The sequence below is a fragment of the Perna viridis genome, chromosome 9 (assembly GCF_037379345.1).
Source record: "Perna viridis isolate PV_CMFRI_1.1 ecotype Kerala chromosome 9, ASM3737934v1, whole genome shotgun sequence".
Classification (NCBI taxonomy): Eukaryota; Metazoa; Mollusca; class Bivalvia; order Mytilida; family Mytilidae; genus Perna; species Perna viridis.
The window spans coordinates 23,632,422-23,653,685 of NC_142453.1; the positions used below are offsets into that span (position 1 = coordinate 23,632,422).

The 21,264-nt window shown below is 32.3% G+C and overlaps 1 protein-coding gene across 2 annotated transcripts; it reads right to left on the reverse strand.

Annotated features, from left to right (window-relative positions):
- Positions 1–8,690: 8,690 nt before the first annotated feature.
- Positions 8,691–21,146, reverse strand: LOC148607411 (uncharacterized). Of its 2 annotated transcripts, none has more exons than XM_088544308.1 (6): positions 20,894–21,131; positions 19,547–19,618; positions 14,072–14,249; positions 10,657–10,765; positions 10,313–10,382; positions 8,691–9,451 (listed from the first exon to the last, which is right to left on the reverse strand). In XM_088544308.1, exons 1-6 carry the CDS (start codon positions 20,946–20,948, stop codon positions 9,258–9,260), a joined length of 678 nt encoding a protein of 225 aa, XP_088400434.1. In that variant the 5' UTR covers positions 20,949–21,131; the 3' UTR covers positions 8,691–9,257. The 2 variants fall into 2 exon arrangements, with proteins under 2 accessions (XP_088400434.1, XP_088400435.1); XM_088544309.1 differs by having other exon boundaries at positions 9,314–9,451; positions 10,285–10,382; positions 20,894–21,146.
- Between the last annotated feature and the right edge of the window lie 118 nt (positions 21,147–21,264).

Sequence of the window (21,264 nt, forward strand, 5' to 3'; positions counted from 1 at the left end):
ATAATGGCATACGCAGTCAATCAATAAAAAACTGAAAGCATAATATTTCATTAAATGTGGCCAATGATAAATATTCCTGGTGAATTTTTTGAAATATTAGCCAAAACAAATGAGGACTTGGAAAGACTAATGAAATACAAACTTGAGTTTGATGTGACAATCTTATGGAATTCTGGTCATTACTGAATCACAGATGCTGACTATTAAATTAAAGAAGACAAAAAAAAATATTTGAATCTGAAGGTAAGATATGAAGTAGGATTAGATACCATGCATGTAATTATATGGATGAATATATTCGTTTAGGAAAAAAACACACACACTTACAACACCACTACGTATGACCATTTTCATTTCAGAATATTATAAAAAAAAATAGTTTACAGAATTTTAAATTCAATACTGTTTGCCCCATGTTTGGAAATGCCCCGTTTCCTATGTTTGTTGTAGTGTCACGTATTATCGACAAAGTCTTAAAGTGTCCATCCTAGTATAGCAGATACTAAAATATGTATATACATTTATGCGCATATTATCTTTCCTTTATTTTAAATGATTTTCATTTTTTATAGTTGGTATTTTTCCTCTGAATGAAAAAAATGTTTTTTGGTTATGTTTTCTATTTTTGACTATTTTTTCCGTTTCTTGGTTCGTTTAAGAATAGCATTTTTAAATATAATGTGGTGCTTATTTCTTGCCATGTGACTGCTCCAAATGGAATAAGGAAGTTATATCCTGCCAATGATACACTGAAAATATGTGATAGTATGATTATTCAGGAAAAAACATCTTTCTTGACTTGCTTGGATTATATTTAACATGGACTCTGTCAGAATCTTAAAACTGTCCTGTGATTATTTTCATGACTTTGTATATTTAAGCGTCGCAGTGACATTGATATAGAATTTATACTCTTTTTTTGGATCATCTTTTAAAAGAAAGGTGTAAACTTCCAGCAGTTTGGCCTATGGTTAACTAATATGAAAAATGAATAAAAAATTGGTATGTGGAAAAAATTACATTTTAGGTAAATGGTGTATTTAACTGCAAACCCTTGTTAAGAAAATAAATGAAATACTCATTGATCAAACTATTTTTTTTTCATTGCGACAGTACAGCAAAAAAATAATATTTTCAATTTTATTGTTTCCTATTTTCTTAGACTAAAAAAATGATTAGTTGTTTTTATTCCTTTATATATTTAAAACAGTATGTTTTAACAAATAGCTATAGACACCTGGATTTTGAGAGGTTGTGAGTTCGATTCCCGGGCGAATAATATATGCAGTAATGGCCGCTTCTACGCCAAGCACATAGTAAACACAAGATAGAGGCAGGACTGGTTTACTTCAAATCGATATAAAATATTCGAGTATGATGAGAAGTCTAGCTTCGAGCTATTTGGGCCTACATATAAAAATCCAGGTCTTCGTGTTTGACTGACAAACTGGCAAAGAGAAGAATTGATTGAACGATCGTCAAAAATGAATAATAATAAATCAAAGAATATAGACTTAACTCTTAACTGATTGTTGTTAATGTTTGTACGATTGTTATCAATCTACAGAGATAGGCAGCCTTGAATCAAAGTTTGAGTCTTACCCAACCTCTGTTTGTAAGGTCACTAATTTTTCAACTGAGAATGTAGGTTTGTTAGATGCAACAGGCATACCTTACATCTTAAGCAAGCATCCAAATACTGTTATATGTAAGTAATATAAATAGTGTTTTGTGCACAAAGTTTGTGAGACAAATCTGCAACAAGAAAGGTTAAAGATAATGTTTACAGTGAAAACAGTCATGTGTTACTTAAGGTTTTGTTAAATAAAAAAAAAACCCAGGGTCTTTTATAAGTGTTTAGCTCAGATGAGGCAATTGCATCATGTGTCGGTGTTGTAATGTAGTCCAAAGGTTCGCTGACAGTTCTGCTGAAAGTACTCTCTCTGTTGCTTTTTCTCGACAGGATTTAATCTTCAAACGGAAAAAGCAATCAGCCAAATCATTTTTTCCTAGAAATTTGTTTAACAAGGTTCAGTATATCTGTATGCTGTTACTTAATTGGCACGCTGTAAAGTACCTCTCTTTTGTAATTTAAGGGAATTAAAACGATGACAGTAAAATATCGTTAAGGGATGCTCCCCCTAAGTTTAAATATGTTAACTTTTGAATTTTTTTCAGATATCGGCATCTATCTTTTATCAACTGAACTTGTTAAATATCTAATAGTTCGATAGAAAAGATATACACTATAATGCATATAGTCCTTAGTAAACATTTAGGTAAAATATATGTTTATAAAATGTTACAGATATACCACTAAATATAACTTATATTTGTTACAATATCAAATTATTTATAAACAACAAAGAGCGTAGGAAAATTAAACATTATAACAAATCATCATTCGAATCTACAACAATGCAAAATATCTGAATGGAAGAGATGAATTTCAATTCAAAATGTCGTAACATGGAAAAATCACTGCAGTTATAGAAAATGAATATACCCTAAAATATATATGGAACAAATTAATCTCATTAAGGTTTTGTAACAACTGTTGTCAAAGAGAGAGTGTGATCTTTGCTTATATCAAAACCACCAACACATACTTTATATCTGCCTATTTTAATGGTTGGAATCTGTAAGAGTTAGGTAAAATTAAAATATTATATCAAAAAATATTAGATTAACATATTGCAAGTTCCGATATACTGTTTTAAGGAGTTACCTTGCATCAGCAGCATTAACATCAAATATGTAGGAAAATCATAATCAAAATATTAGTTGTATACAAGATGTACTAACAACCAAAACAAAAAAATGAATCGTGCTCATTTAAAAACAAAAGACTTTGTGGGAACATAGTTGATGGTCGCTTGAAAATAAATTCTTAGAAATGACAGAGGATGCAGAAAAGCTCAAGGTTACAGTAGAATGAAAGGGAAAAAGTAAGCCTTTTGATTGAATTGCAGTGTAGTGTTTAAAGTTTATACTTTAAATTAATGATCTTACCAACAAAATAAATGCCATTTCTACATTCCAGGTAACATTTTAATAAAATTGAGAAAAAAAACTTGTTTATTTATTTTCCACACACTGCCTGATTCTTCATAAATGAGCACTTAACGAACAACTTACCATATTGCTTTTTGACGTTTTTATTGAACATCAAAAAAAAATTTACATGATACTTCCGGTTCCTTTTTTCCGGTTGAGTATATATGTAGGAAAGATACGAGTATAATACAAACGATAAAACAAACAAACATATTTTATAGCTTCATAGCTGATCTCATCCGAAAGAAAGAATATCGTTTAGCTAGATCCTTTAATCTCGGGTTCTGCTATATAGTTGACGCATTATCTTTAAATAATCCTACTCTTTTGGGGTTTTAAAACATTGCATCTACCACAAAGAACAGTTTTCAGTGTTCATATCACTCATACGTTATGCCATAACTTGCCGAAACTACGCAGATTGTTTGTATCGAGCTAGACATCTAAAAACATAGGCTTTTGGAACAGGGTTATGTTGCTGCAAGATTGAAGTCATCAATACAGAAGTCTTATGGTCGTCATCATGAACTCGTGAATCGCTACGATGTATCCATATGCGCCATAAAAACCGATTTGTCCAACGTGTTATAGTTTTCCTTTCCTCTTTTGGCTACCCAGGACTTGACTTTTAATGAACAAATCAGCGGGTCTTTCTAGAAAAGCAGATGACGCTTACCTTACCTGTTCTATGCTCCCAGTTTGTAGGAGAGTCCGAGTTGCTCATTCGCTTTTGTTCATAGCCATATCATATTAGAGAAAATCATTGAACTATTGCATGAATATATATGTAAAAAACACTTAGCACTAGCATCTTTTTAAAACAAATATTTGTGTAGTGGTGTACAGACACATATAAAGCTAAATAAAGCTAGTTAGGTACCCCCTTTAAATAACTGTTGCAAACATGTATTCCTTGAATAATGATACTTCATTAGGTACTTTGGTGAAGTGTATTTATGTGTGTGTGTGGGGGGGGAGGGGCTATGTCAAAATCACAATCAAATTGCACTTCCAATTAGTATACATATTTTATTTTTATTAATTTTATTTAACAATGACCGCACATTCGTGTGTTTAATCATCCTTGTGTTTCGCTGACGTATACTAAACCGCATAAGTAAATTAAGTTAGTCGGTTTGCAACTTAAGTCATCATGTCTTCTTGTGTGAAAGGCTTTGTTCGTAAAAGTACTAGTGAAGAAAGAGTCAGCTATTAGAATGTTACATATTTTGCAATTTTTTAATTCCACATTTAGATATAGTAGATTGTGGTACGGTACGTCATCGTTGCAGTAAAATAAAATCTGCATACATGAACTACTACTTTGCACAGAAATAACACATCTAAGGCATTCATTTTAAACGTTGTGAATTTCTCTCTTTAATGTGTTCTACCTCAGTATGGTTTTGCCTAAAAACCATATCTTAAGAAAATCCATAAAACTCTGTTGATACATTAGTTTAACTTAACGACAAACGCGATGACTTTTCATTCAATATTGTGAACTTTCCTTTTATCTGTGGCAACATCCCTTCAGCATCTGCGTATTGTGTGTTCATGTCACAACTAATACGATATGCCAGAGCCTGCCGAGACTACGCAAGCTTTTTGTATCGCGCTAGAATTTTAACAAATAGGCTTCTGGAGCAGGGTTATGTTGCTACAAGATTGAAGTCATCACTACAAAAGTTTTATGGCCATCATCATGAACTCGAGGATCGTTACGATGTATCCGTTCGCGCCATGAAAACTGATTTGTTCAACGTGTTGTAGTTTTCCTTTCCTATTTCGTCTACTCCGGAATTGACTTTTTATGAGCAACTCGACCGGGGTTTCTAGAAAAGCAGAGAACGAAAACCCTACCGGTACACCTGGTCTATGCTCGCAAGTGGAGTCCGAGTTGCTCATTTGCTTTTGTTACTTTGTATGTATGATTTTAGTTACTGTATGTTCTTTGTTGTGGGTGTCTGCTTTCCGTGTTTGGTCTTTGTTCCTTGGTTACATTATTTTGATTACCGCTATAACATGGTTCCCTCGATTACTCTTTAGTCCTACAACTACTCTTCCTATGTTCATATCCATTGATCTGCTACCTATCGTGAAATATGTTTTGACTGATTACAGTGCTAAAATTCTGGCAAAAATAATGTTCCTGTACTTTTTCTGTAGGAGAACATAACCAAATTTTAAATTTTAATATCACCAGTGACTAGTTTTTTTATTTGCACTTATATTTCCTGAGACAGTTTCTATTGGGCCTATAGAAAGTTTTCAAATAAAACATATGTCTAATGCATGAATCGCTTAATATAAACCTTTACTAATTTTTAGATAGAGCAGTACTTTAATATTATCACTGTATATTAAGTTTTGTTTTCTACTTTGTTCGAAAAAAGAACCACCATTATGTGAATATAGGAATATTTTTTTTACAAAATGCTTTTGAATAAACATTAAAAGGACAAATAAAGAAAGAACCTTACCTAAAATGGTGTTTGAAAATAAGGCTAACAACACATAAACCGAACTATATACAATCCGGTCTTTAATCAAGTTAAGTCCAATTACAAAATGGACATTACAGCAAATCCAATGGTCATTGCTTGGTATAGGCTTTTCAAACGAAATAGTTGGTCACATCTCTTACTTCTACTGCAGTGTGAATATACCGGTGATTAAAACTACATTATACATTATAAAAGGATTACATTCTTGGTTCCCCTAACAACTATTTACAATAGCTATTCAATGCTTTAGATACGAAAAAAAATATCTAAGTTTGTACATATCTATATATTCAAGAAAACTAAAGAAAAAATAACCAAAACAAATACGAAATACAAGTTTATAACAAAAAAGACCCCCCAACAACAAACAAACAAACAAACAACAAAACCAAAAAAGCACAAATAAATAAAAACAAACAAAAACAAAACAAAAACAAAACAAAAAACAAAAAACAAAAAAAAAATCGAAACAATACAAAACAAAGCAAAAATGGCAGTTACATGCAATAATTCATGCGTGTTATTATTCTTCAGATATGACGGTATTTTACAACAAAATAAAGTCGATCTCCATAAGTATCAGTCTTTGTAAGAATCATGCAAATTCTGAAATATGTGATACACCTACAAAAAGTCTACATATTTATACTTGTTATTAAGTTGCTTTGTAGGACAATATAATCATAAATATAATTAATCTTTCCAAAGTTTCTGCTCTTAGGAGATAATACATATTGCAAAACCAAGAGTTTCTATTGTATTTTAGTGTCATTAAGAGTTATCTCCCTTTATTTTGAATTCTACAGTACAATCAATATCATTTTTATCTCATAAAAAACACAGGTCATATGAAAAGCCACATGTTGAAATCAGTTTACTATATAAAATAAAAAATATGTAAGATTTCAAACCACAAATAATATTTTGCATCTTTTAAGCTGGAGTGATACCAAAGTAATAAGAGTGTAAAAAGAATGATTGCTCTTGAAAACAGGCAAATGCTTTTCATATTATATAAGTAATTTTGTGATTCCATGGTAGGTATTCCAGGATACCAGGATTCGAATTGTGTCTATCAACATAATCTAAGGATAACAAATACAAAGAAAACAGATATATTCAAAACTGAAAGAAAAAGTAACCACAATAACATTCACTAAGAAATAAAAGTAAATCAATAGCCAGGACTAAACTAAAACTTAAGCATTGACCAGGTGAATCGGAAGTGTAAGTGTCCTCCTCTTATCTAGAATCACCCAACGAGTTGCTCATACATATAATATTTCACGTCAAAAGGCAACAACAATGTGACAATGTGATTGATCGGCTGTTTGGAGGAGATAATAATCATAGAGTTCATCGTGATAATGACAAAACCTTGGTAATTATGACTGTAATATCGAACCGCGTACAGACATTCATGTAACCATGTTTCAGAAGCCTATTTTTTCGAAGTATAGCACGGTAAAAACATCCTTGTAGTTTCGGCAAGCTCTGGAATAACGATTGTGCTGAAGTTATGTTGTAACAGACAAAATTAGTGAATAACCTTTGTGTATAGTGCCATCAAAAATATAAACAGTCCTTTAATAAAATGAAAGACGTTTTTGCGAAAAAAGGCAATAAAAAAACAAATGACAGAGTCACCTTCTTCGCCGTGTATTTAGATGATTTTAAAATGACACATTTTGCTGGAATATTTTCATCGACAACATATATGCCAGTGTGGTGTATGCCTTCTTCAACAAACGGTCGGCCTTCCTGTTGGAACAAATTGTGCTCCCCTACTTGCTGACCTTTTCCTTCACTTATATGAGGCTGACTTTATAGCTGATCTGATCCGAAAGAAAACAATATCGTTAAGGTAGATCCTTTAATCTCAGTTTCCGCTATATACATGACGTATTATCTTTAAACAATCCTAATTTCGGGGATTTGATACATCGCATCTACCCTAAAAGAACTTGAGATAATGGATACTACAGACACTGTGAAGTCAGCCTCATATCTTGACCTACTATTAGGAATCGATGGTAAAGGAAAACTATTGACCAAACTTCACGACAAATGTGATGTTCTTCGTTGTGTATGTCTGTTTTCCCGTGGTGGTATATTTCAATGGACATCCTGAAAAATTAGAAAGATCTTTTTGAAACTCTCTGTTCAAGATTATTATCAGAATACAATAGCTTACAAACCTATGATTTTCAAACATTTATTCTTCTATTCCCGATACACATGTATTGAGTTAAAATTCCGACTCCAAATCACCATACATCGTTGTTACTCCAGAAAAGGTACACATAGATACAGATACGTAGCACTATCATACTTTATGAAAAACGATTCGAATTTTTTTTATCGACAACTTTTTTGTTGGGTGTGATGAACGCGTTCTTTAACAAACGGTCGGTATTCCAATGGGAACATATCATGCTTCTCTACTTGCTGACCTATTCTTTCACTCTTTAGAGGTTGACTTTAAAGTCGATCTGATCCAAAAGAGGGAACATCGTTTAGATAGATTTTTAGAATTTTATATATTACATGCACCCCTGACAAATTGTGATGAAGGATGTTATAGACACTGAAGTCCGCCTCACACCATCACCTACATTTTGAGATCGATGGCAAAAGAAAACTATTGACCTAACTATACCACAAACGCGATGACTTCTCAATCCGTGTTGTAATCTTTTGAACTCGTGGATTGTTATAGTATACATATCTGCAACTTCAGAACCGATTTGTATCTACCCCGAACTTGACTTTTTATGAGCGAATCGGGGTTATTTATAGAAAAGAAGAAGACGATTACCCTACCAACGCACCTGGTCCATGCTCCCAGTTTTTAGTGCAGTCCGAGCTGCTCATTTACTTTTGTTTATTTTACGTATTATTTTGGGTTATTCGTATGTTCTTTGTTGTGTATGTCCGTTTTCCCTTTTTGATCCTGGATAGGATTCTCTTGATTTCCGCTTGAATCTTGCATTTGGTTTCCTTGATTACTTTTTATTCTGTTTTAAGTTCGAAAGATTAAAATCAATGAGGCCTTTAAGGTTTTTCTTACCAAAAAGTACGATTTATTTACCAAAAAACAAACAAACAAACAAACAAACAAAAATATCAACAAATAACAGATTTATTATTTTCCTTCTTCGAAGTACATTCAGAATATTTAAAATTGCCAAAATTTGCTTGCTTATGTCATAGGATTTTTCATTTCAGTTTGAATGAATATTACCCAACCACCCCCCCCCCCAACCCAGATATCATATTACAGGAAATTTACTATTCAGATATTCTTATACGTTCTTGTTTAGATTCCATACATACTTAAATAAATTTGATATTTGAACATATTCGAATTTGATGTAAGTGTCGCAAAAAAAAATCATATTAGTTCATCGAGCAACTCATATCCATTTTTTACCAAAAGCCAATAATTTTCGAATTACTTTGACATTACTTTCATTTATCTAGTATGCCTTTAGCAGTTCCAAAACAATAAAACTGCATTTTTAACTAGATCGGTATTTGCCTTATATACATTAATACTTTACCATGCAATGTAATCAATTTCATTCGGAACGCTTCGGTTTCTTTCCGCACAAAACAAAGACACATTAAACTGTCTTTTCCCATGGATTTTATATTAAAAAAAACTGCACAATATTATTCCTTTTTATAAGATTAGTAAGTCCATTCACTGGTCGTAAAGCAAACAATACAAATAGAGAGAAGTAGGATAAAAACACATAGAATTATAAATGTTTTCTGTCCATGAGTACATTTTAGATTAAAAATTGTTTCCTTCTTGTCTCTGTCTGTTAAAATTATCGCCATTGACATAACCAACTGCACGTCAACATTCGCAGCCTGTTTAACTAAACAAAAATGCATAATTTTAAACGTTGATATCATATTTTACGAAAAAAATATCCTTAAACAAATTGTAACACTTTTAAAATCATATCATCTAACACAGGTGTCAGATTATTTGGAGAAAAAAGCGTCTGTCTAACTTATTTGTGTTGCATTTTTTCGGTTTTGTTTCTTTTTGTTTCTTTTTGTTGTTTATTTTGTTTTGTTTATTTGTTTTTGTGTTTTATTTAGAAAAGTAGAGTTGAGTTCGGTTACCTAATTTTGTCAGTTAATTTCACTGTGGCATACGTTAATTTAGGTTACTTATTTTCTCAGTTTTGTTAGTCTGCAGAATATGATTATTCTGTTTCAATCGTGGTCCTCATTCTCTCACCTTATGTGATCAATAATCCCGCTTAAATACAGTGTAAGACGCATCATTGTTACAACATAACTGTATGTATTTGTTGGCATCAGTAAATATTGACGAAAACACACGAAACACTGATAGTTTACATACATTTAAAAATTCTCCTTTATTGATAATAACAATTATTTGGTATACTATTCTTTGACGATATATTTTCAATGACGTGAAGATAACATTTCATTTCGATCCAATATTCAGTAATTAAAAATAATTTTACATTATATTGAAAAAAACATATCACCCTAATAATTCCGTTTAAATAATGCAGATAATGACATCAGTTGCGTTATTTGACCATGATTTAATTGTATATCTTGCAGATCTGGCTTTCATTACGGTACTGTTGCCATTTAATCTTTTAACATTATCATGTTATAAAAACCTTTAACACGCGACAATAAATATTCTAAAAGTAAATATACATACAGCTATTTTTACTACTTAAAACACATACATGCAATATGGATATTTTGTTGATCTTGTGCATTGAGTGTTGCAATAATCTGCCCCTTTTTACCTTTGACCTACAAAGCGAGACATTTTAAGATCAAATAAGATAAAATAATAGAAGATAACATCTCAATTACATCAAGCTAAAATTAGCTATCGCAAATATAATAAAAAGTATATAAAGGGTCTGAAAAATTTCCAACGGTATTAGAAATGTGGTCTAGGTCGCTGTAGAAACTGATAAAATCATTCTGTGCATGCGCTGAATTTCAAAAAAATAATAATAACAATAAAGCAAAGTGAGATAATACAACATACAGAAAACAGTAGCATTAACAAGAATATTACCACGAATAATCTGGCATTTCCATCACTGATTTCTTTAGCGTTATGCGAAAAAGAACTGCATTTCTGATTCAATTCGAATACACCAAGCACACAGCCAAATGGCGACAGCCTAAAAGATAAAACAAAAAACCTTAAAAATCATTTTGATGATTATGAGTCAAAATGCAAAGTTCGTGTGTCCCTAGTCTTTACTTTATGGAATATGTACGTTTAACGAGAACCGATAACAATATTGGAAAGAAACAGACATAAACTTTCTTTAGTATAGTTCTGCCTTAAAACCAGAGAGAAGGTTGTGATCAGTGATCCATACACTTCGTATCCATTTAATGTTTATCATTTAATATACATTGTATAGCTTAAATATTGCTGCTTGGACGTTAAACACCAACCAGTCAATCAATCATAATCCTAAACAGTTTCAATTGGAAATCTTTAAGGAGGTCTAAAAGACTAAAGATTAAAATTGAAAATGAAAGTTGACTACTGGGTATATTACATATAAACTTTGTTTACATTATACTACAGAAAAGTACCGGACAATTTCCCGCCTGAATTTGTACACTGTAACCCGTCAAAAAATACGTCACGATATATAAGAGATTCAAAGAAATGATCAAAGGGATGGCTGTTTTAGGACTCAACAAATATATTGAAACAGTTTCAGTGATTATCTTCAGAAATGTTTAATCACCCTTGTCTGGATTTCGTTTGCAGAACTATACTTAAGGTTGGAAAACAGATATCTAAAAAAGTCTACAGAGAAACGGACAACAAGACATAACAATAGAAGATAAACCGATATTTTGAATAGTTTACGCTGTTGTGAAGGATGGCAATGGCAATGTTTTTGTTGAAACTAAGTCGTGTTAAGTAACAAAATAAAACAGATGGGAACATTTGTTCTAGATACATGTACCATCCAATTTTAATCTTTTTGAATGGGTATGTGGTTTGGTTTATGTTTTTATCTAAATATATAGCAATGCAGTGAAATATTATCCCTCTCCAATCAATTTCATTTTAATATTCCACGAAACTGCAGATTACTTTGCAACGGTATAGACAAACAACCCCATAGAATACTTATTTTTTTTAAATTCAAGGCCTAATTTAAATTGAAAACAGTTATGCATGATTGTTTAAAATAATTGCATGGTTGAACAGGGTAATGTTATGTTAAAGATCCCTTCTCCGATTTCTATGAACTTATATTGGTCTTCAAATATATATATCACAAAAGGTTTTATATGTAAACAAGTAGTTTGTGTATTCTTTAATTAGTAGTTTTCTTTCATTCATACTCAAGCATATTTATGGAGTTTTATGGTAGCATAGTGTGCTATAGTTTTCTGGTAGCATAGTGTGCTATAGTTTTCTGGTAGCATAGTGTGGTATAAATTAACTCCTAACAAAAACAAGTATTCATAACCCAGGCTTAATTCAAATCACAGAATTTATGTATCTATATCGTATCTTTAAAAACTTGTTTAATTTATTGTTTTTGAAATCATTGCCAATAATAGATAAATATTTGAAAATCTTAAATTAAAACTGTCTTTTCATTATAAATAATACGCAATTTATCCCGCGAGGTAATGAAGAATGAATACTTGTGGTAAGCATGGTATTTTTATATATCGTTTCTTATATTTTAAACGCTTTAAGAGCCTGTCCTTGTACCTATAACATGGGTGGCACAGGGTTTTTAAATCAAAGAGTTATATTTCTTTGTTTTCAATGCATTTTATGTAATTGATTTCTCCTTAGTCGTTGCAATTAATTAAAAAAACCATTTGACTTTCTGAAAGGATGCATTTGTGATATATAAAATTGATAAAAAAAAAAACAAAAAACAAAAAACAAAAATTTTCATGTGTTACACATTGCCCTGTTATGGCTTAAATGAGATAACACTTGTATGCAAAATTTAGTGTTTTTTTTTTCACTTTGACACTGTGATTATTTGTTCGAAAGGGCACCACTTTGTCACTTTTTTTTCAATTTTTTTCTGGTATAATTTTATAGTAAAGTTATAGAAAATAACAATGTAGAAATAAAAACGATATTCGACTTCAGCACGAATAAAAAAGCAGACATCGTAGTTTTCACTGATTCTAAGCCTCATCAATTTAAGTTTACATGACGTATTTTCCTATATGTTTTCCATACATGTGACTCCCGATAGCGACGCTTTGATAAACAGGTAATTAATGCCAAGGTAGGAAAGAAGGCAAAGTCAAAGTATTGTATACTGCCAGTGACTGTATATCATCTGTAATATACAGTCAGCACATTTTGGTTGCCCCAACTGTAAAGTTTTACTTTACCAGATTGCTTGAATTGTATTTCTATTTATAAATTTCCTTTCATACTGAGACCTGTTCAATAGGGGATCTTCTTTTTAAGAACAAGTTAAAAATTGTGACTTTTTTTAAATTGCAATAATTATGACTCCAATGATTCCGCTTTTCATACATCCGATTGTAAAGCAGAAAGTATATAGTCTACTCTGTGTCAGTCTGTTCGTCAAGTTATGTTGCTACAAGTTTGAAGTCAACACTACAGACATTTTATGGCCATCATCATGAATAATTACAGTGAATCTGCACCACGAGAACCGCAGTTTTTATGAACAACTCGGCGGGTATTTCTAGAAAAGCAGAGGACGCTTACCATACCGGTGTACCTGATCCATACTCCCATTTTTTGCTGAAGTCTCAGTTGCTTATTTACTTTTGTTGCTTTGTACGTATTATTTTGGCTATTTTGTGTTTTTTGTTTTGTGTGTGACTGTTTTCCTTGTCTGGTCTTTGTCTTTTGATTATACTAGTATTTTTTAGTTTCCGCAAGAACGTTTGTTCCCTTGATTACACTGTTATCTGAATGCTTAACTCTTTTAATCATATGGGGTTTTCGGGGAAGGAAGCGTTATATATATATATCAATTCTCCATCAGCCATGAAAATTTAAATTCAAGTTTTTTCTCATCTCCAGATAATAAATTTAGAGTTTTCACCTGTGAGCTTAAGCGAGAATATGAAAATCTTATCTATTCCACAGAAAAAGAAGAAATAAATAAAATCAATGATAAGCCTATCTAAGAATTCATTTCTTCCAAGATATATTTAGAAACCTTGGAACAGATTCAATGACTGGAAAACCTTGGCAGACATTTAACCGGACGATGGTTAAAAAGTAACATGCGGCTTAGTACTGAAGAAAAACATTTTATTACATTTGTAATTACACAATATTTAATCACATGTTTTTTTGACATATTTAATTATTGATGTAAAACAAATATTGAATCAAACCAAAGACTTCAAATCCTTTTATATATTTTGATAAATACACAAAATTTATATGATATGTGGAAACTTACCCACATGCTTATTTCATTAATGTTACTTACGCAATAACTATACTATGCGAGGCGGATGACGATTTATTTTGTATTACATCATACTTTTTCATCACATATAATGAATGAAGAATATGCGATTTATCTCTTGCTACTTTCCATTGCAATGTTGTTTCTCCATTCCCTGCTGCTTCTCCTTGTGATAAGTTTATATTAACTAGATCTTCGCCTAAAAACAAACAAATTTGAAGAAAAGAAAAATTCTGCATAATTTTATTATCAACTGATCAGAAAAAAAGAGTGGAAAAGAATTCAGTATTAACACTAATAGATGTATAGGAAGTCTTTTAAGTCAATGAAAAGATAAATTAAACTAGATAAGAAGACTAGGTACTTCAATACCTTACCAATGTATTAACACTAATAGATGTATAGGAAGTCTTTTAAGTCAATGAAAAGATAAAATAAACTAGATAAGAAGACTAGGTACTTCAATACCTTACCGATGTATTAACACTAATAGATGTATAGGAAGTCTTTTAAGTCAATGAAAAGATAAATTAAACTAGATAAGAAGACTAGGTACTTCAATACCTTACCAATGTATTAACACTAATAGATGCATAGGAAGTCTTTTAAGTCAATGAAAAGATAAATTAAACTAGATAAGAAGACTAGGTACTTCAATACCTTACCGATGTATTAACACTAATAGATGTATAGGAAGTCTTTTAAGTCAATGAAAAGATAAATTAAATGAGTTTATTCGACAACAATCCGAGATTGATAAGAAGAGGTGGGCACTGACACTATACACAACCTAAGATGCATAGTATCTCCATAGATGGTCTTCCGTACATGCAAAAACCTCTTCGTGGTTACTTCATACATCTCACTTTACTACACTCTCTGTACATAGAAATTTGTGACACAACGTCTGTTCCTTCCACAACAATGTAAAGATACAATTAATTTGGCCATCCATTAAAAAACGTCATGAAAAAATCCAGTCAAGTTAGGTGCTCGCGTTTTTTAGCAAAAATTGTACACTGCTCCTCACTGACCTATTCCTTCTCTAGGCTTTCTTGATATATGGTCTAATCCAAAAGAAGGGACAACGTTATGCCAGATTATTTATTTCAGTTTTTGCTACATAAAAGAAGTATTTTCATTAAACAGTCCTTGTTTTCAGGGATGTTATACATCGCACGTACCAAAAGAACCTTAGAAAAGGGTCACTAAAAACACTATGAAGTCAGTCTAATATCTTGACCTACACTTCGATATCAATTGTAAGTGACTGTACGACAAACCGATATTCCGTATTGTCAACTTTCCCTTCGTCTATGGCAATATCCCTTAATCACCTGTCTATGGAGTTTCAACATCAAAACTTGTCCAGAGTATTGTTATACCGTTGTAAACCTCTAACAATTATGATCCAGGAGCACAGTTTTTTTATTTTATTTCAATACTACATTGTTTTATGGTCGTCATCATGATCTCGTGAATCGTGACGGTGTGCCCATGAGAACCAATTTGTACACCGTGTTTAACATTTTTTCCTCTTACGTCTACCCCTGATATTTTATGAGGAGTTCGGCGGTTTTTTTCTAGAAAAGCAAAGTACGCTACTCTAGCAATGCAACGGGTCCATGCTCTCAATTCGTCGTGGAATCCGAGATGCTCATTTACTGTTGTATTTTAGTACGTGTTATTTTGGTTGTTTTATGTTCTTTGTTGGGCATGTCTGTTTTCCCCATCTTTTTTATCCTTGGGTTATATTCGTTTAATTTCCACTCAAATCTTGGTTTCTCCTTAATTAGCCACAGTCAGTATGTAATTTGGTAGAACTGTTCGGTGCTAAATTTGGTTCCCGATCAACATTTTGGTTTTGAGTTCTTATATACAATTTATCTTCGGTTTAAAAACTTCCAATGTGTTTGGCTCAATGCTGCTGGTGTATGATTACTACCAAAAATACGGGTACGATATACCAGAATTTACATTTTTAATATCAGTAGTATTTTAAATAAATAGTTGGATTGTCAGGTAAGTTTTGTCCCATACACAATTACAAAGGCTTCCACAAAAATGTTGCTACATCCAGCTATACTTATTGATCAGCTAAAATAAATGCATCACAAGCAAATATTCGCAACACAAATGTCACGGAAGCAGATGACAACGAATCATTGATTCAAACTTTGATAAACCGTTATGGTAAATACCATATTGTCAATAAGATTCAATGTATGTGAATTGCAGAAATATAAAAATAAATAGTGTGCATAAGAACAATTGGCTACATCAAAACAAACAATATTTCTCAATGTTTTGAAGAATTCTTACATGCATGTGTGTTTTTTGCTTTTGTTGTCTGCACGTAGTGTACGCTGAATATACTATTAAAAGAGCAATCAAGTGAACCAAGGTTATAGCGGTAATCAAAAGAATGTAATCAAGGGACAAAGACCAGACGTGGAAAACAAACATACACAACAAAGAACATAAAGGTTTCCTTTACCATTGATTTCTAAGGGTAGGTCAAGATAAGAGGCTGACCTCACAGTGTCTGTTGTATGCTTTATCTCAAGTTCTTTGGAGTAGATGAGATGTATCGAATCACCGAAATTAAGATTGTTAAAATATAATACGACTCTGAAATTAAAGGATCTAGCTAATCGATTTTCTTCTTCCGGATCAGATCAGCTCTAATGTCAGCCTCGTAAGAGTGTACGAATAGGTCAGCAAGTAGAGAAGCACAATTTGTTCCCATTGGAATGCCGACCGTTCACCACACTTAACAAACATGTTGTCGATAAAAATTCTAGCATTTTGTAAACATCTTCTGTATATTTGGAAAATGATTTGGAAGAGTAATCAAGGGAACCAAAGTTATAGCGGTAATCAAAAGAATGTAATCCACGGACAAAGACCAGACATGGAAAACAGACATACACAACAAAGAACATAAAGTAACTAAAAGTATACATACAAAGTAACAAAAGTAAATGAGCAACTCGGACTCCACTAAAAACTGGGAGCAAGGACCAGGTGCACCGGTAGGGTAAGCGTCCTCTGCTTTTCTAGAAACACCCGCCGAGTTGCTCATAAAAAGTCAAGTCTGGGGTAGACAAACGAGGAAAGGAAAACTATGACCCGTTGAATAAATCAGTTTTCATGGTGCTGATGGATACACTATAACGATCCACGAGTTCATGATGACGACCATAACATTTCTGTAGTGATGACTTCAATCTTGTAGCAACATAACCCTGTTCCAGAAGCCTATTTGTTAGAGTTCTAGCGTGATACAAAAAGTCTGCGTAGTTTCGGCAAGCTGTGGCATAACGTATGATTTGTGATATGAACACTCCATACGCAGGAGCCGAAGGGATGTTGCCACAGATGAAAAGAAAGTTGACAATTCTGAATGAAAAAGTCATCAAGTTTGTCGTAAAGTTTGGTCAGTAGTTTTCCTTTACCATCGATTTCTAAGTGTAGGTCAAGATATGAGGCTGACTTCACAGTGTCTGTAGTATCCTTTATCTCCAGTTCTTTTGGGTAGATGCGATGTATCAAATCCCCGAAATTAGGATTGTTTAAAGATAATACGTCATCTTTATAGCGGAAACTGAGATTGAAGGATCTAGCCAAACAATATTCTTTCTTTCTGATCAGATCAGCTATAAAGTCAGCCTCATAAGAATTAGTTTTTACAAAGTATGAGGAATCTCTACCAAGCAGTATATATTTTTATATAGGTGTACCATCTTTTTTGGAGAAAAAACAACAATGTATGTTTTTAAGTCGGGATTTTAACAGAGTATGTGGAAAAGAACTATAGAGTGTTGAAAAATCATAGGTTTTAATGCTATTATAATCTGATTATAGTCTTGAACTGATTGTCTCCAAAAGATCTTTTGAATTAATACCACTACGAGAGTAACAAGTGTTGTGGTAGGACTGCAGATAATCTTTGACAGCTGTGAGTATAGAAGTTAAAAGTTTTGAAAGAGGTTTGGTAATACATTTAACATATACATTATTTGAACAAACTACATGTTCTACAGCAATAATATATAATACAGTTAAAAACGAATCGAACACACAAAATAAAAAAAACACCGACTTCGCTTTTAATATGATTTTCGTTTTAAATCATATTATTCATTATAATTTAAGCCAATCTACGTACCTATACCTCAGAAACACACTAACGAATACATGTTTACTTACTTAATTTTGATGAAAATTGCGCACAAAATATATGGGCGATTACAAATATTTAAAAAAAAATCGATATAGATTGTAATTTATCCAAATATTTTATGACACCATTTACATAATATGGCGCGTTTTCAACATAACATGTTCATCAGAATTGTTGCTACAAGGTTGAAGTCATCACTACAGAAGTTTTATGGTCGTCATGATAAACTCGTGGATCGTTATGGTGTATCCATCAGCACCATGAAAACCGATTTATTCAACGGGACATAGTTTTCCTTTCCTCGTTTGTCTACCCCGGACTTGACTTTTTATAAGCAATTTGCTGGGTGTTTCTAGAAAAGCAGAGGACGCTTACCCTACCGGTGCTCATGGTCCATGCTCCCAGTTTTTAGTGTAGTCCGAGTTGCTCATTTACTTTTGTTACTTTGTATGTATGATTTTAGTTACTTTATGTTCTTTGTTGTGTATGTCTGTTTTCCATGTCTGGTCATTGTTCCTGGATGACATTCTTTTGATTACCGCTATATCCTTGGTTCCCTTGATTACTCTTTCATGGCATTTTTGTTTCACAATTCGGCTTAACAACACCGAACATGTATATAAGAACTGGTGTGTTCTTATACACATGCATTTTGATGTTGAATGTCAACATATTGTGATTTGTAATAAATCGATGGTAAAGGAAAACTATTGACGAATGTTTACGACAAACGTGGTGACTTTTTATTCAAAATTTTCGACTTTCCTTTCATCTGTGGCAACATCCCTTCAGCACCTGCGTATGGAGTGTTCAAATCACAACTCATACGTTACGCCAGAGCTTGCCGAGACTACGCAGAAGTTTTGTGTCGCGCTAGAATTCTAACAAATAGACTTCTGGAGCAGGGTTATGTTGCTACAAGATTGAGGTCATCACAACAAGTTTTATGGCCCTCATCATGACATCGTGGATCATTGCGGTGTATCCGTCTATGCCATGAAAACTGATTTGTTCATTGTGCTTAGTTTTCCTTTCCTCTTTCGTCTACCCCGGACTTGACTTGTTTATGTACAACTCGATGGGTGTTTCTAGAAAAGCAGATAATGCTTACCCTACCGGTACATCTGGTCCATGCTCCCAGTTTCTAGTGGAGTCCGAGTTGCTCATTTGCTTTTGTGACTTTTTATGTATGATTTTACTTACTTCATGTTCTTTGTTGTGTATGTGTGTTTTCCATGCCTTGCTTTTGTCCATGAATTACATTCTTTGGATTACCGCTATAACCTTGGTTCCCTTGATTATAAAACTACCTGCTCTCTCAATCAATAATCTTGTATCATGCTGTTCATCTTCTTTCCATTCAAAGACCAAAGTTTGATTTGCTATAAAACAACAAAAATAACGATGTGAAATAAGTGTTGATGTACAGAATCAATACAAAGTCAACGAAATGAAGTAAAACACTTGCGTTTTTGGTCACTTCTTCTAAAGATTTTATGATATTTGCATCATGCTTTTTCCAAATGTTATATTTCATGGACGAAATGCTACTGAAGACTTAACGCGTGACCGTCTATTTCTCATTTAAATGATGATTTAATATATGTATAGGCATAAAACAGTGTAGTTGAGAATGAAAGTACTGTATTACAATTTGTACTATAATTAGCTGACCAACTCACGAAAACAAATCACATCACATGGAAAAACATGTTATAGTGTGTTTAACTGGTTAAATGTTCTTAATGATTTGACCTTTGGTCTAACATGTCATTCTGGTAAATTAATTTTGAATTTCATTGCAATGCATTGTAAAATAAACATTTCAAGATCAGATAAAACTGTCAAAAACCTCATTTTTCTAATATTTTGTTGAAATTTTTCAGAGCCAACCCAGTGCTTCTGAGATCAAATAGTAGTCTTTGTGAATAGAGAAATCATCATTGAGCGAAATTGTATTGTCATATCTGTGGTATTATGACATGCACGTTTATATTTTTCCCATATTTCCTGATTCTTAAAAAAAGTTACACTTAAAAATTATATCTTGTGGCATTTTAATTGAAAGCATATGTACATGTACTGTCAGATATGAAGTTTAAAATATGCATTCATTCATTAAAATGCGATGTTTATCTATTTATGCACCGTATATTTATTCAAACAAACAAAAATATGTTTTACTAATAATAATTTACAAATATGAATGTATGCAAGTAATCATTTAATGGTTAATTATTCCTTACTTTCCTGTGGTCTTATTTATATAAGAAGAATTTACAAGTGAAAACTTTGAAGAATGGATATACACACTATACATCCATACAACAGGTGGTGTAATTGACTTTAAAAAAGTATATCACATTTAGTACCAATATTTGCATATTTTCATATATTTTTCAGATATTTTCGTTGTTGCATTTTTCTTATATTCAAATAAAGCCAAACTGAATAAGGCTTTGAAGAAGGAAAAAATCTGAATTTTCACTATAGTCGATTAGAAATCAATTTCAAGGATTGTTTTGAATTTTTGGCCAAGTTATGCTCGATCGCATATTAACCAACTCTGGCTCAGTTCAACATTCACTCATTATGGAACCTAAAGTTATTTCTTTAAATACGCCACTCATAGAGCACTGATAGCTGTAATAACTTACCGTCACCTGCGTGCGTTAAAAGCACATTTCTAGCTTTTAAAATTCTCTTCATCATTTTCAGAACCTTTGTGTTACGTTTACGTAAACACTTTAAATTAAGTAATATATGTTTCTACTATGTTTGATAAGATAAATTCCTAAGTAGTTTTGTTGATAGCTTTTTTGATCGCCCTATTTTTTAAAAGTTGTTTGTTACTAATGAATCGGACACAATACCTGCACAAGGCCCATGACTTGCATCAGAGTTTATTTGAATGAGTAGTTCAAAATAAAAAGACATACATTGTAATCAAGAAATTGGTATTCCAAACAAAAACAAAAAGCAAAGCGTAGATTATTTGATAGAAGGAAGCTATAACAAAATAAACTTG